At 43.8% G+C, this 15,158-nt stretch overlaps 1 protein-coding gene across 1 annotated transcript in view; it reads left to right on the top strand.

Moving 5' to 3' along the window:
• Nucleotides 1–15,158, top strand: part of WNK1 (WNK lysine deficient protein kinase 1) — a 340,445-nt gene that overhangs the window by 231,277 nt on the left and 94,010 nt on the right. Inside the window, exons 13-18 of the mRNA XM_082253649.1 lie at nucleotides 246–479; nucleotides 8,140–8,219; nucleotides 8,458–8,620; nucleotides 9,635–9,751; nucleotides 9,840–10,013; nucleotides 10,119–10,176. Of these exons, the coding sequence (XP_082109775.1) occupies nucleotides 246–479; nucleotides 8,140–8,219; nucleotides 8,458–8,620; nucleotides 9,635–9,751; nucleotides 9,840–10,013; nucleotides 10,119–10,176 (826 nt within the window). The remainder of the gene's footprint in view (nucleotides 1–245; nucleotides 480–8,139; nucleotides 8,220–8,457; nucleotides 8,621–9,634; nucleotides 9,752–9,839; nucleotides 10,014–10,118; nucleotides 10,177–15,158) is intronic.

The following is a 15,158-nucleotide window of genomic DNA, read 5'->3' as shown; positions in this document are numbered from 1 at the left end:
CTCTGGGCCTTGCTGGAAAGTTAGGGTGTCGGCTCACCAGTTTAAACGCATGGGAATTTCTGTAGTGTAGCGGATGGATTGTTAGTTTTGGATAGCCATGTGTTAAGTTTAGGAGGATTTTAAAAATGTGAAACTGTCTAGTTTGGGGTTGAATGATTCTGTGTGAGTATGTCTTATTATCAGATTATGTACGTGTGTAAACACTAATCTTTTTACATATTGATGTTTTATTATTTCTTACCCAGGCCTTCCAACCTCCTGTAACCTCTCAGATGCCTGTAGAAACTGGCCTTCCTTCTGCCTCTGTCCACCCGTCATCATTAATATCACCTACCATCCGCACAGACTGCCTGCCACATACTGGGTACAGCACTGGGTTACCACAACCCTACCTGGAGGGCAGTGGAGTACCTCCACAGTGCATCCCAGCTTCGCAACCAACAGCACCTTTTCCTGGCTCGGTACAGCCAGTTACAGAGGTAGGCTGCAACAATAAATACCAACATTTTCCCCTATATTATTCTGTCAACCGCTTTACACTACTTTGGACAAGTTCCTGCAGTTGCATTGCATGCAAGACAGTCTGTTACTTCCAAAGTTCAGTAAATTTTTTGTTTTTAATCAAAAAAACCTTTTGGTGGTGATATGTATATATATATATATATGTATGTATGTGTATATGTATATGTATGTATATGTATATATATATATATATACACATACATACATACATACATACATACATGCACAGGTTTTCTCTATAGGTTACAGCCTCAGATTTATGGTGATTAGCTGGGTTGAGAAATGGTGGTGTAAGTGCAAGCTGCTTTGTTGCATGACACATTGCGCTTTTCCTCAGCAGTTAGGCAATAACTAGAAATAAAGTGTAATGTGTCTACTCAAGGAGCTGCTTGAGAGTCCAAATTATGACTGCTATCTTTAGAATAATCTAATATTTGTATGCCCGCTCTAGGGTAGAAAAAAGCGTCTATTAAATAGTAAAGTTCTACAAACTAGTGCATGGGCTGCTGCTGGTAAAAAATGGCGTGTGGTCCCTTTTTAAATGAGATAGATAGATATATATATATATATATATATATATATATATATATATATATATATATATATATATATATATATTATTATACATACATTCAGTTCCCCAGCACTGTCCCCTTAAATTATACAATTCACACACACACACACACCATAAATCCTAAAAAAATTATTAGTTGATAAAAATTCAGTTGTGCAAAAAATCCTCCCAACAATGTGCAATACTGTAGTGGTTTCTTCAAACTGCAATCAGTGCTCCAAATCTTATGATGTGTGATAAGGAGCCAGGCTCCCCTTTCGTGCCCCCACTCACTAAATTATGAGTAAATAAATAAATGAGTAAATAATGCACCACTCACAGATGCTCAGATGTCGTTTCGCCAGCTCCTCCACAGATTATGAATGTGTATTCACCTATCATAGGTGGATGCTCAGATGCAGTTTCTCCAGCTCCTCCACTTCTCTCAATAGGATGGCAGATTTATGGTCCCATAAAGAGGTAGAGCAATCTCCATAGTGTAATTCTGTTTTATTGTTAAAAAGATTTAAAACATACACATTTTCTACTCACAAGTATTCTAAGCAAACAAGCATGTAAGTCTGGTACAAAATCAGCAGAGTAAGGTGCGTGCGAAACCCGATTGCAACGCCACCGGAAGTTCCCACCTAATGCATTTTGCCCTCCCACTGGACTTATTCAGAGGCGCTGAAGATGTCTATTGGGAGGCCCAGTACGGTGATCCGCTGTGTCTGACTGCACCACTGCATTTCCCAGGGGATGCATGAGGCACGAGCTTCTGGGAGGACATATGGGTACGTCATCCTGGAATGGGAGAGCATCTGCCCGGCCATTTATACACATTGGCTGGGCTGAAAGTGAATGTTTTTTTTCTTAAAATATTACTTAATTCCCTATATAATATATTTTCTGACAGCAGAGACCCTGTAGGAAAAAATTGTTGTAATTTTTTATTTTTTTTGTTGCACTATGTATGTGCAAATTTTTATCAAATGTATACTTTCAGAAATAAATACACTAACATTTTTGTGCACACAGATGAAATGTAAATCCTATTATTTTGTAAGATCTAAAAGATAGGGTTTTGTCAAGTAAATAGATACCAAACATGTCAAGCCTCCACAATGCCAAACATGTCAAGCCTCCAAAAGCAACAGTATCCAACATTGAAAGCCTTTTTCAGATCACTAGTTTTGAGTTAAAAGGGAATTATCGCCCTAAAAGGATTGCTTTCACTATGACATTTTTGTGGCGATACCCAATATGTGGTGGAGTTGCTTTTTATATTTCTCTACACACGTGTTATTTTTTTTTTTTTTCTTGTGTGTGTGGGGTGATGGGGCTGCTTTAAAAAATAAATATATATATATATATATATATATATATATATATATAGTACTGCACAGGACACAGGCTGGATATTCCTATACACTGGTCTATAGACTGCTACCTTCCAGGTATTTTAACACTGGCAAAACAGGCCCATGTGTGCACCCCTATAACCCTACCTCACTCAGCAGTTTCTTTTGCTAGTTACCTTGGCGATGGACCTCATCTCTTACAGAGAAATCATTCTTTGCTTAACTAGTTTATTATTTTACTCTTCATTCCTCGATCAACTCTTTATTGGATCCTTTTTTGTGCACTCATTATGAAAGACTTGCCTTAAAACGAAGCCTTCCAGCAGCGTGCTGTCACCGCTGCAAAAGCTTCCATTTTTCACAAATAAAAAGTGATAAATGCAGCTAAATGCTCAGTAAATAAAAATAGTGCAAACCACAGCATGTCAAAATGTCCCATGAGCTACTTTGCCACGTGAAGGGCAGCCCATTGAAATCCATGGGCTGTCCAATGCGTGCTGCAGTAAAAATGAGCCAAAAAATGTACGCTCCCACTACGCTAGGTATGAATGAATCCTAAATGTGAAATTGGTGTGTTTACACTAGGACAATGAGGCTCCGTTCACATGTGCGAGTTTCCAAACCCACAGCAAACTGCACAGAAAATGTGCACTTTGCAGCGCATTTTATAAATGTGCTACAAACTGGCACCCCAAGCGCGGACAGCAGACGTGCGTCTGTCGTGTGTCAAATGCCCTGCAAACCAAAAAGCGAAGTTAAAAAATGACATGCGCCGCTCTTTAAAAAAAATAAGTTCTAGAGCTTTTATGGCACTTGTCATGTGTAGAGCAGCCCATTCTCTCACTATATTGGCTCTCTTGAACTATATAGTTTGTTTTGTTCGTCCTAAGCTTGGAAATGAGTATAAAAATCCTCACCACTAGGATTCAGACATATTTGTGGAGCCTCTTAAGAGCCCTAGCAGTGGTGGCTGTGCATTTGTAACTGGCCAAACCTGCTGCCAGGGTGGATTTCAGTCAATCAAAGAACAAGGGCAGAGAGGTTAAATAGAGACATGTAAAAGCTGCCTTGCAGAATTCAGCCCAGGCTTTGCATCTTTCACATTTATCCACCAAATGATAGCCATAGTTGTCATATACAGGTGCATCTCATAAAATCATAAAAAATTTAAATTTTTTTCAGTAATTCAATTCAAAAAGTGAGACATATATTTTATATAGATGAGTTACAGTGCAATGTATTTCAAGCATTTTACTTTTAATTTTGATGATTATGGCTTTACAACTAGTGAAAACCCAAAATTCAGTATGTAAGAAAATTGTAATATTACATAAGAGCAATCAAAAAAAAAAAAGATTTTGAATACAGAAATGTTGGCTTACTGAAAAGTACGGTATCTCACAAAAGTAAGTACACCCCACACATTTTTGTAAAAATGTTATTATCTTTTCATGTGACAACACAGAATAAATTACTTTGTTACAATGTAACGTAGTGAGTGTACAACTTGTATACCAGTGTAAATTTGCTGTCCCCTCAAAATAACTCAATACACCGCCATTAATGTCTAAACCACTGGCAACAAAAGTGAGTACACCCATAAGTGAAAATGTTGAAATTGGCCAAATTAGCCATTTCCTGACCTATGTTACAAGGTCTCAGGTGTGAATGGGGAGCACGTGTGTTAAATTTGGTGTCATCACTCTCATACTGGTCACTGGACGTTCAACATGGCACCTCATGGCAAAGAACTCTCTTGAGGATCTGAAAAAAAATTGTTGCTCTAAATAAAGATGGCCTAGGCTATAAGAGGATTGCCAAGACCCTGAAACTGAGCTGCAGTACGTTGGCCAAGACCATACAGCGGTTTAACAGGACACGTTCCATTCAGAACAGGCCTCGCCATAGTCGACCCAAGAAGTTGAGTGTACATGCTCAGTGTCATATCCAGAGGTTGTCCTTGGGAAATTGACGTATGAGTGCTGCAGAGGTTGAAGGGGTTGGGGGGATCAGCCTGCCAGTGCTCAGCCCATACGCCACACACTGCATCAAATTGGTCTGCATGGCTGTCGTCCCAGAAGAAAGCCTCTTCTAAAGATGATGCACAAGAAAGCCCGCCAACAGTTTGCTGAAGACAAGCAGACTAAGGACATGGATTACTTGAACCCTGCCCTGTGGTCTGATGAGACCAAGATAAACTATTTGGTTCAGATGGTGTCAGTCGTGTGTGGCGACAACCAGGTGGGGAGTACATAGACAAGTGTGTCTTGCCTACAGTCAAGCATGATGGTGGGAGTGTCGGGATCGCCGGCACTGGGGTGCTACAGTTCATTGAGGGAACCTTGAATGTCAACATGTACTGTGACATATTGAAGCAGAGCATGATCCCCTCCCTTCACAGACTTGGCCTGCAGGGCAGTATTCCTACATAACGACCCCAAACGCACCTTCAAGACGACCACTGCCTTGCTAAAGAAGCTGAGGGTAAATGTGATGGACTGCCCAAGCATGTCCCCAGAACCTAAAACTTGTTAATCTGTGGGGCATCCTTAAACAGAAGGTGGAGGCGCACAATTTGGACATTTTCACATAAGGGTGTACTCACGTTTGTTGCCAGCAGTTTAGACATTAATGGCTGTGGAACAGCAAATTTACACTGTTATAAAAGCTGTACACTCACTACTTTACATTGTAGCAAAGAGTCATTTCTTCAGTGTTGTCACAAGAAAAAAATATAATACAATATTTACAAAAATGTGAGGGTGTACTTACTTTTGTGAGATACTGTACTGTATGTCCATGTACAGTATAGTATGGACTCAATACTTGGTCAAGGCTCCTTTTGCATGTATTACTTCATCAATGCAACATGGCATGGAGGCGATCAGCCTGTGGCACTGCTGAGGTGTTATGAAAGCCCAGATTTTCTTGATAGTTTTTTTCAGCTCATCTGCATTGTTGGGTCTGGTGTCTCCCATCTTCCTCTTGATACCCCACAGATCCACTATGGGGTTTAGATCAGGAGAGTTTGCTGGCCAACCAAGCACAGTGATACCCCGATCATTAAACCAGGTATTGGTACTTTTGAAAGTGGGCAGGTGCCAAGTCCTGCTGGAAAATGAAATCTAAATATTGATAAAATACAGTGGACCAACAACAGAAGATAACATGGCTCCCTAAATCATCACGGACTGTAGAAAATTTAGCACTTCATTTGGAAATCAAGTTCCCAGAGTCTGGAGGAAGAGTGGAGAGGCACAGAATCCAAGTTGCATGAGGTCCAGTGTGAAGTTTCCACAGTCTGTAATGATTTGGGGAGCAATTTCATCTGCTTGTGTTGGTCCACTGTGTTTTATCAAGTCCAAAGTCAGCGCAGCCCTCTAGCAGGAAATTCTGGAGCACTTCATGCTTCCCTCTGCTGGCCATCTTTATGGAGATGCTATGTTAAGTGTCACCACAGAGTGGCACTGTGAACACTGAATTTGTAAACTAGTGCCTCGTCCTAAAGCGTAATGTATCGAAATAGAGAAATACAGGGACTTTAATGGCACAACACCACGTCACAAAAGACTAAATTTGGCTAAAATATACATTTTATTGCAATACCAATGAAAACGGGTGCTTTCAAAGTATGTATCAAAATTGCATCCCTATCCCAACAATCCTATGGACCATCAACCTCAAATGTTGGAATGGCACACCCAAACTACAGCAAAGGTGGAACCTGCAGATAGACTCCTAGTGAGGATTGTAAGTGGGCGACCAACAGTGGGGTGTTGTGTCCAGTAGTTGGGGTTCAGCTCAGCTCAACATGTTTCGCACTGACCGCGCTTCTTCAGGAGCTCATTTCGATAGTGATAGTTCTACATAGAAATAGGGTATATAATCAATACATGTATAGATACATTAGTTAAAACTTTTACATACTGTGCCATAATGCATGGCTATACTTACAAAAATATGGTGTATAACAACAAAAATATGTTGTATAACAGCAAGACAACTGGAGGGAAAATAACCCAGCGGGGCAGCACAGAGGGTCCTACCCAGCATTTGTGGGGATGGGGGCACACCTATGAGCGATGGCGGTGATAAAAAAATAGGGTAGTAAAGTTGTATATGTAAACATGGGTAAGCACTTTAACATGAGTGAGGCATATTCATTATTTTATAACCCAATACCACCACAGGGCCAACATGATATGCTGTGTGCGTAGTAGGGACTATAGGGATTACCAGATTATTTTAATAGCAACATCTAATTATATTATAGTTTTAAACCTTTATTGTTATGAGTTCAATTAAAACATATGGATACATAATGGCCCAAAAGTAGATAATTGGTGTCTCAACAGCACACCTAGTTATAAAATAGCTTTTACCTATATTGGCAGTGAGAAAGAATAAGCCTAGCTTGTATTTTAGTTTAGCGGATACTGGTGTCCTTCCAAAGATTTTGAAACCACCAATAAACCGTGCCATTTACAAGGAGGCTGTAATCAGTATAAGAATTGGACTATCAAAGTCCTTATCAGGAAATCTAACTAAAAATAGAAATAATATGATATAGTAAAATAATGTAGTATTGCATGGTTTATTCAAATTACTCTGCTGAAGTAATAAAGTACTGCCTAGAGCTCTAAACCTACATCTTAACCTGAATTGATTATGCTTACCACAAATTGGTGCTCAGAAGGGTATGGTTTTCTTGGGTTTTGGTGTGTTATACTGCTGTCAAACTTTCCAAGCCGCCAGCATTGCGGCTCTCCTGGCTGACTTTCCGTCAGCTCTCTTAAGTGCGCCCCAACTGAGGCATCCACGCCTAAAATTTGCGGGCGTGTGGCGTCATTTAGTCTGGCTAGATCCATGTCTCCTGCGGCCGCCGCACACGGCGCATGTTGCAACCAGGTCGCGTGTGCGCAGTGTAATGCTGCACCTGACAGAGAGAAGTCTCAGACTGCCAAAGGGAGGCTAAGGAACTCCCCAGTGGCACCATCCTCCCAAAACAGGCCAAAGCTCGGGGAGATGCGGTTTTCACTTTCCAGCAGGACTTGGCACCTGCCCACACTGCCAAAAGTATCAATACCTGGTTTAATGATCTTGGTATAACTGTGCTTGATTGGGCAGCAAACTTGCTTGACCTAAACCCTATAGAGAATCTGTGGGGTGTTGTCAAGAGGAAGTTGAGACACCAGAGCAAACAATACAGACAAGCTGAAGGCCGCTATCAAAGAAACCTGGGCTACCGTAACAAATCTTCTTTTTTATTGGTACTTATGTAAAATTCTAATTTTCTGAGATACTGAATTTTGGGTTTTCACTAGCTGTATGTAATCCATTATCGTAAAATAAAAAAAAAAAAAAAATTTAAATGCTTGAAATATCACTTGAAAATATGAGTTTTATTAATGATATTCTAATTTTATGAGATGCACCTGTAAATCTGATATTCTGCATTTGAAATTCCTTGCTAGTAAAAAACAGGTACTCTTAAACCAGCGGCAAAAACATTAGTGTATGTGGAATACACAGGTGGAAAAAAAAAAGTACTATAAACAGTGCTGTAACATTGGGCAGGAAAAAGTCTACATTGCAGGGGCTTGTGGGTGCCCTTTGCCTGCATAGTGAGGAGAAGGAGTTTTTGTTGTTGGTTTTCTCATGACTGCTAGAATTGCTAGTAAATTTTGTCCTAATCTTTTTCAGGGCCCACAAAATACCTCTCAAGTTGCCCCTATGGAGATGCCATCAGCTCAAACTACCCAAGTGGTGTCTTCCATGGATAGGTAAAAATACCATTTTGGTGAACGGAGTGTACTTTTACAGGGAGGACAGCCATCTTTGGGTGGACCTGAAAGCCAGCGAGTTGATTTACGTTTCTAGGAAAATTTAGTAAACTGAATACTTTTTTCTTAAATATATATTATTAATATATAGTCTCACATTTTCACAAATTAGTAACTTGATAACAAGTTCTCTTTTACAGCTGTCTTCCTTTTGTGTTAACAACTGTGTTTTTCTCAGCGCCCACTCAGATGTGGCATCTGGGCTCAGTGACGGTAACGAGGGAGTGTCCGGCTCCAGTGGTAGACATGAAGGCCGCACCACCAAACGGCACTACCGAAAGTCTGTGCGCAGCCGCTCAAGACATGAGAAATCCGCACGGCCGAAACTTAGAATTCTTAATGTGAGTTCCTTTATCTGCCAAACCTAGAATGATGTTTAAATTTAATGGCAGCTCCTTATTTTTTAGGCCTTGGTTTATCTTTTTTTTTTTTGTTCTTCCATTTCTTTTTTTCTTCAGCCATGTTTTTCTGCCTCCTTTTAATCCTTCAAAGCCCTCCTCTGTATTATCCTTTTTTTAAACCCTATACATAACTTTTTTTCTGCAGTCATCTCTTGCCAGTCTGGTGCCACCATAGCAGCTTTTTGGCAGTGGCGGGGGGGCAAGCATTTTTAATGGAACAAGCCTCACTCCCATAAGGATGCTGCTTAGTCCTGCAGTAGTGATGTAAGCCCGGCCTGCGTAATGACTCGACCCTTGGGGGGGGGGGGGGGGGCATCATATTAGGGACCGACGGAGCTTATAGGAAATGGGCAAAATGATGGTGGTGTGTTACTTTGTAGACATCTGCCATTGAACTGAAGATCAATTGTGGTTGTTGGAGCAAGAAGAGCTTAGGGGGGGGGGGGGGGCCTTAGAGAAAAAAAAACTTCTTTGAAAATATGGGGGGGGGGGGGGGCTGACCTGTAAAGTGCCTTCAACACTGCATTCTATATTTGGCGTACAGTCTTGGTATAGCAGCACAGCATGACAGGATTTAAAATCCTTATATTTTAGTTTGGATAGAACAGGCAAAGCTTAGGCCGTCCTATTAAGTTGTTGAGGGATAATCACACAATGGTGACACATGTGCTGGTACCCGCTGTCTAAGAGAGTATTTCCTTCATGTTGCAAACTACTTGTCTACAAAACAGCCAGTAAAGGGAAATCTTTCTAATGAGACAGATGCCCAAAAAAAACCCAGCAGATTTAACCTTCCCATCTGAATTTAAAAAAAAATGCTTTAGATGCATTTTAGGATGTTTGGATTATTGTGTTTTATGTATTTATTTTTATTTTTTAAGCATTGACTGTTAGGATCAGATTTATGGTGTACTTGGTAACTTTTTTTTTTTTTTTTTCATTTTAATGGTGTAGGTGTCAAACAAGGGAGACAGAGTAGTGGAATGTCAGCTGGAAACCCACAACCGCAAGATGGTCACCTTCAAATTTGATCTAGATGGGGACAATCCAGAGGAAATCGCGACCATCATGGTGCGTAACACGGGAGACATATGAGGGTAGGCCACGCAAATAATGTGATTCACCAGCCAATCTCAGTACCTTTCCTTTTGGACACCAGGTTCAGAATGTCTTCATCCTGGCCACAGAAAGAGACTCCTTTGTCGAGCAGGTTAAAGACATCATAGACAAGGCAGATGAAATGCTTAATGAGGATGTCAGTGTGGAGCCTGAAGGCGAACAAGAGGTGGAGAGTATGCAGATAAAGGGTGATGGATATTACCCAGAATCTCAGGTATGGAACACCTTTTTATTCATTAGCTTTTACCTTTACATCTCCCATTAGATTGCTGTGGCCATAACACGCTTATCTTGTCTGTTTTTTTTTTTTCGTGGATAGAAGCTGGAGGATGAGTTCAGAAAGCCGGATCCAGTGTATTACTTGCCCCAAAGAGCAGGTAGCTATTGGATGTAACTAATGTAGCAACCTTGGGAATATTTTTAGAAACCTCTGATCTTAAACGTACAGGACAGAAAATCATAGATCATTTGTTATTTGCCACTACCTCCAAGTGATTGGACACTGGCAAAAGCTTTGTTGGCAATGGCCCCAGTGCACCCTCATATAACCCCGCCCACTTCAGGGGAACTTTTTCAGATAGTGTCCTTTGGTTTACAAAACTTGTTCATAGGAAATGTCCATAACCTTTCTTTATTTTTCTTAGCCATTTCGACTGAAACTTCTATTGAGATCCAACGGTGTATTGCTTTAGGGCTCACTAGCAGTTTCCAGGTTGGTTACCATCGACCTGCCGGGGCCTGCCTGTAATGTTTGTTTCATGCACTGGGGTTGGCATATGATGCAACAAGTGTAGATAGCTGCAGGGTGCTATATAGGCCCAGGGCCATTCTCCATCCATATGGCACCTGGACCCTGAGGATCCCCTTAGAGGTATGTCCCCCTAAATGGTAAGGTTTGGTCCCCTTTTAGAAACCTGCAACCTGGATAAGGTCAGGACTTCTTTCTATTTGTGGCCAGGTCCAGCCATAGGACATTGGTCAGCCTCTGCGTTCCTGGACACACTAATATCCTCCCATTCTGCATGCATTTATGACACAAGGGATTCCATTACTTAGCTATAGCAGAAACCAGGCACAGAGGTGCTGGGAAAAAAAGGGAAGGAGGACCTAATAGTACTCTTGTTACAGATTGCACTGAGGAAAACCAACAAAACTCTTGGGGTGATCTTCACTGGAGCAAGGTCCCATATTGACACAACTCCCTTTCTCCAATTCTAACTCCCTCTCAGGCACAAAACAGCCAATCTAAGACAAGCTTTACTGCATTTCCAGGGCCCTAAAGTTATCTTCTGCCCCACCACCACCTGAATCTTTTCAGAAGTATGATCCTAAACCACATAGCTTCTCAGAGGAAAATATTTAGGAAGAGGATCCTGTAGTGGAAATTCCACTTCCTGCACTTTGAGACGCATGCTTTTAAGTATCATGCCATATGCTTTCTACTCTGTATTCACTTATTGATGCAGTGCAAAATGTGTCTTTTAAATATGCCTTTTGATGGTGAACACCTATTTGAGGAAACCCTTGAAAAAATGTATCAAGAAAGATACAGGGAAGAACATATGTTTACACCACAAGAGCCTAAGCCCTACTATTACTATGGCTACTACACCATCTAACTGGATGGGGTCCGTTTACTATACCCACGCATCCTTCTCTATGCCAAAAGCAGGTCAATCCTTTCGTCCCAAGCCTTAGACCACAAAACCATCCAATCCTATTAGCCCTTCTCACAGCTAAGGGGCACCCTTGCTGTCCAGAATGGGAAAACATCTGTTGGCGTTTGTGCCAGTCTGTATAGGAGATGTCCTGGACCTCTGTGTCTAATCATTCATTTCCAAAATAGAATTATGATACCTACCTTCCAATCTGGCAGTTTCACCTAAAAGACAGGCAGATTGTGGGCTGCCCTGAAGCAGCTTAAAATGATTGTAAAGCTTTTTTTTTTTTTTTTTTTTTTTTTTTTTTTTTTCATTAATAAACCTACTTACCTGCTCTGTTGGTTTTGCACAGAGCAGCCCTGATTTCCCTCACCCTCCTCTGCCTAATGCCCCCACAGGAACCCGCTTCCCATGTGGGCATTTCTGCATGCTCAGTTCCAAGTATCGCTGTCTGCTTCTTTTGACCGACATCGGGACCCCCTGCTCTCTGCTCACAGCTCTTGACTGACTGCAGCGGATGTGCACAGCACTGGACCGAGATCGGACTCAGGTGAGTATATAGGGGAGGATAGGCACTATTAAACACTTAAAGACCAGGCCTATTTCTGACACGTTTACAAGTTAAATTCAGTATCAGCGGTCGTTGCTTTATTTTTTGTCAGGTGGTATTTGCGCTGCGGGCTTTCAAACTCAATATTTTTGGGATGAAAATACATTTCACTGAATTAAAAAAAAAAAATAGAAAAGTTAGCCCAATTTTTTTGTATATTGTGAAAGATGGTCACGCTGAGTAAATTGATATAATAAATAAAATGGAATGGCGACAAACTATGGTATTTAAAAAATCTCCATAGGCAACGCTTTATAATTTTTTTTTCTTTCGTTCATTGATGAACACAGCTCCTGCTATTCATAACTATTGGGTTCTACTGCCCTATACAGGAGTAGGACACTAGGCAGAAAATAATTCTGGCTAAGCTACACCCATGGGCAGTCCCTGGGGATATACTCCCTCTCTCTGCTATAGCCACTTAGTTTTGGTACAAGCAGTGTCAGGAGAAAAATACCTCCACAGAGGGGTGGGTGCTGTCTTTGTCAATGCATATCAGAAAAATGGATTTTACGGTAAGTCGAAAACCCCATTTCTCTATTCATTGACGGACGCAGTTCTCTCTGATTCATATCAGTAGGGTTATACTTCCCCCCCCCTACAGGAGTAGGACACTAGGCAGGAAAAAGTTCTGGCTACGCCTATGGGCAGTCCCGGAGGGTACACCCTCTCTCTTCCTGCATAGGATGTCTGTTTTTTCTGCCTAGTAAGGAGTAAGGACCTAGCTCCTTGCTGGGATCTCTGGTCCTGGCATAAAAGTGTTTTTTTATGTGGAATTTTTTTTTAGCTAGTCATTTTTTTCTCCGGAACTTTTTTTTTTTACTGTGAGATCTTCAAGCAATTATGCCGGGCTGGGCGACAGACTGGACCCCCACATCCAGTGGTCATCCCAGTCTGGCCAGCGAGCGCGTGCAGGCCTTAGCTCCGCGCTGGGCCGGCCGCGACATAGTCCCACTGGACAGGGACTGGCCCCATGAGTTAAACGTCTCGCCAGGACTCGCACGACAAGGTCTAGGCTGATGTTGCAGCGTTCCTATTTGGCCAACAGCCCCCCTACTCCGGTGGCGTGGGGTCCTGTCAAGAGATGGCGCTCGCCTGTGTTCCCGGTATGGTGAGTAAATGCCCCCCCCCCCTTCCCTGGTGGATTTTGGGGTGGACGCGGGTTTCCCTCTGTCCTATTGTGACCCCCCCCTCCTCTCTGACACCCCCCCCCCCTCCACATGGGGGACTGTTTGGTCCTACCTGAGTCTGGGGCCTAGTGTGCAGGCCGGATGGAGGGCCGGGCGAGTGCGCTGTCCGCTGTGCTCAATGATCATGCGGGGGGGGGGGGTTCTTCTGAAGTGGATGGGTGTTTGGGGGGGTCCCCCTGTGGGTCCCGATAACCACGATTTTCGGGCGGGGCCGCCATTTTGTTGTAGCCTCTGTCTGCTTTTATGGAGGCGGCCATCTTGGTACACCCATTTCCGGCCATTTTGCTGGAGATTTCTTTGCTGTGAAGGCCAGTGGGAGTGCCTGAAGTGAGTCATGAGGATGGTCTCTCCCTCTCTGTGGGGGTCCATTAGCGCGTGCCTGACCTCCAGGGGGCGCTGTGGGGCCGTTAAATTTTTTTTTTAAAGTTGCTGGCGGGTTCCTCAGATTCAGTATGGACCCTGCAGGCCTTTTTTTCCCCAACCTGACCCCCTCCCGCAGGGCCTCCCGGATCTCCACTGTCCATCGATGCCTTTTCAGCAGTTCGGAACGCATTTGGGCCCGGGAGGGTGGTAGGTGCGCTAAAACATTTCTCCACCTACCCCTGCCTCATCTGATGTCTCGGAGTCTGAGTCTGGCTCAGCCGCCTCAGACGTAGGCCTGACGTGGGCATCCCTGCCGGGTCTGTTACCTCGCGCCCTGTCTCCTCGGATGATGAGGATGACATTTCCACCTCCCCTACCGCGACAGGCGCTGGTGGACACACTGGCTGTTTTCTGTGCGTGGCACCCTGCAATTTGGGGGTTGCAGCGGCGGCTGTGCCTAGGGCGCAGGTGTGGCATCTGGCACTCACATGCCACCCGGAGCTGCTCATTTTGCTGGCTGCTGATGTAGGAGGGGACTGTCTGAGACGTTCCCCTGGGGTGTCTAAGCGGCCATTAGTTGTTGCCCTTTTGGGGGAGTCTCTGGTACAGAGAACTGTTTCCGCTTTTGGTGGACGTACAGCCTCTAGCTGAATGGGACTACAGTTGTTCCGGTGGAGGAATCCCCGTCCTTTAAGGACTTGGGGGATAGGATGGCGCAGGCTGTGGCCTGCGCTCTGTGCTCCCTGGCGTGGCTGCACTGGGAACAGGGTTTGTTTGCCCCTCGCCACGCAGACTCTGCCTGATGGGCGGAGTCCCAACATCGCAATTCGGTGTGGGGCATGTCCCTCTTGCCCTGGGGGAGCTGTTGGACCAGCTGGCGCAGGGTATGCATTTTGTTTGCGATGCCGCGCTGGTCGAGGCTCCCGTGTATAGCACCTTGTCGTTTTTGGCGGTGGTTGACCGGATTCTACTTGACCGGAGTGTTGGTCTGCGGATCAAACTTCTAAGAAGGTCTTAATGGATCTCCCTTTTCAGGGGGATCGCCTGTTTGGCGCTGCCCTGGATGACATTATGTAAGAGTCTCACGGAGGGAAGAGTGTTTTCTTCCTCAGGCTGTCAAGGGTGAGGGCCTTCGTCGCAGTCGGGGTTCCTCCCTTTCGGCTCACAAACAGTTTCTTCGTCCCTCTCGGACAGTCGATGTGGCGAAGTCCTTCCAGACTTCCGCATGGGTTCCAGACGACCCTGGTCTGGCGTACATGGGTTTGGTTTTTTCCAGACCTGCTACTCGGCCTGAAGGTGCTTCCTGTCCCATCTAGGGGGTCGAGGACCTGCGGCTGGCCCGGATCCCAGGCTTACTGGGTTCAGGAGGTCATGCGGTCCAGTTTCAAGATCGAGTTTCGATCCGTTTATTTCCGGTAAGGTTTTTCCCCTTCCAATGTACGGCTGTCTCCGGATCGCTTATAGGCGCTCTGTGGGGCAGTTCAGGCTCTGGTTCAACAAGCTGGACCTGCTGGTCCTTTGGTTCCGTGCAGATC

The sequence above is a fragment of the Pelophylax lessonae genome (genome assembly GCF_965119305.1).
Source record: "Pelophylax lessonae genome assembly, chromosome: 4".
NCBI classification, from domain to species: Eukaryota; Metazoa; Chordata; class Amphibia; order Anura; family Ranidae; genus Pelophylax; species Pelophylax lessonae.
The sequence above is the reverse complement of the archived record's forward strand: the minus strand, read 5'-3'. Positions and strand labels throughout refer to the sequence as shown.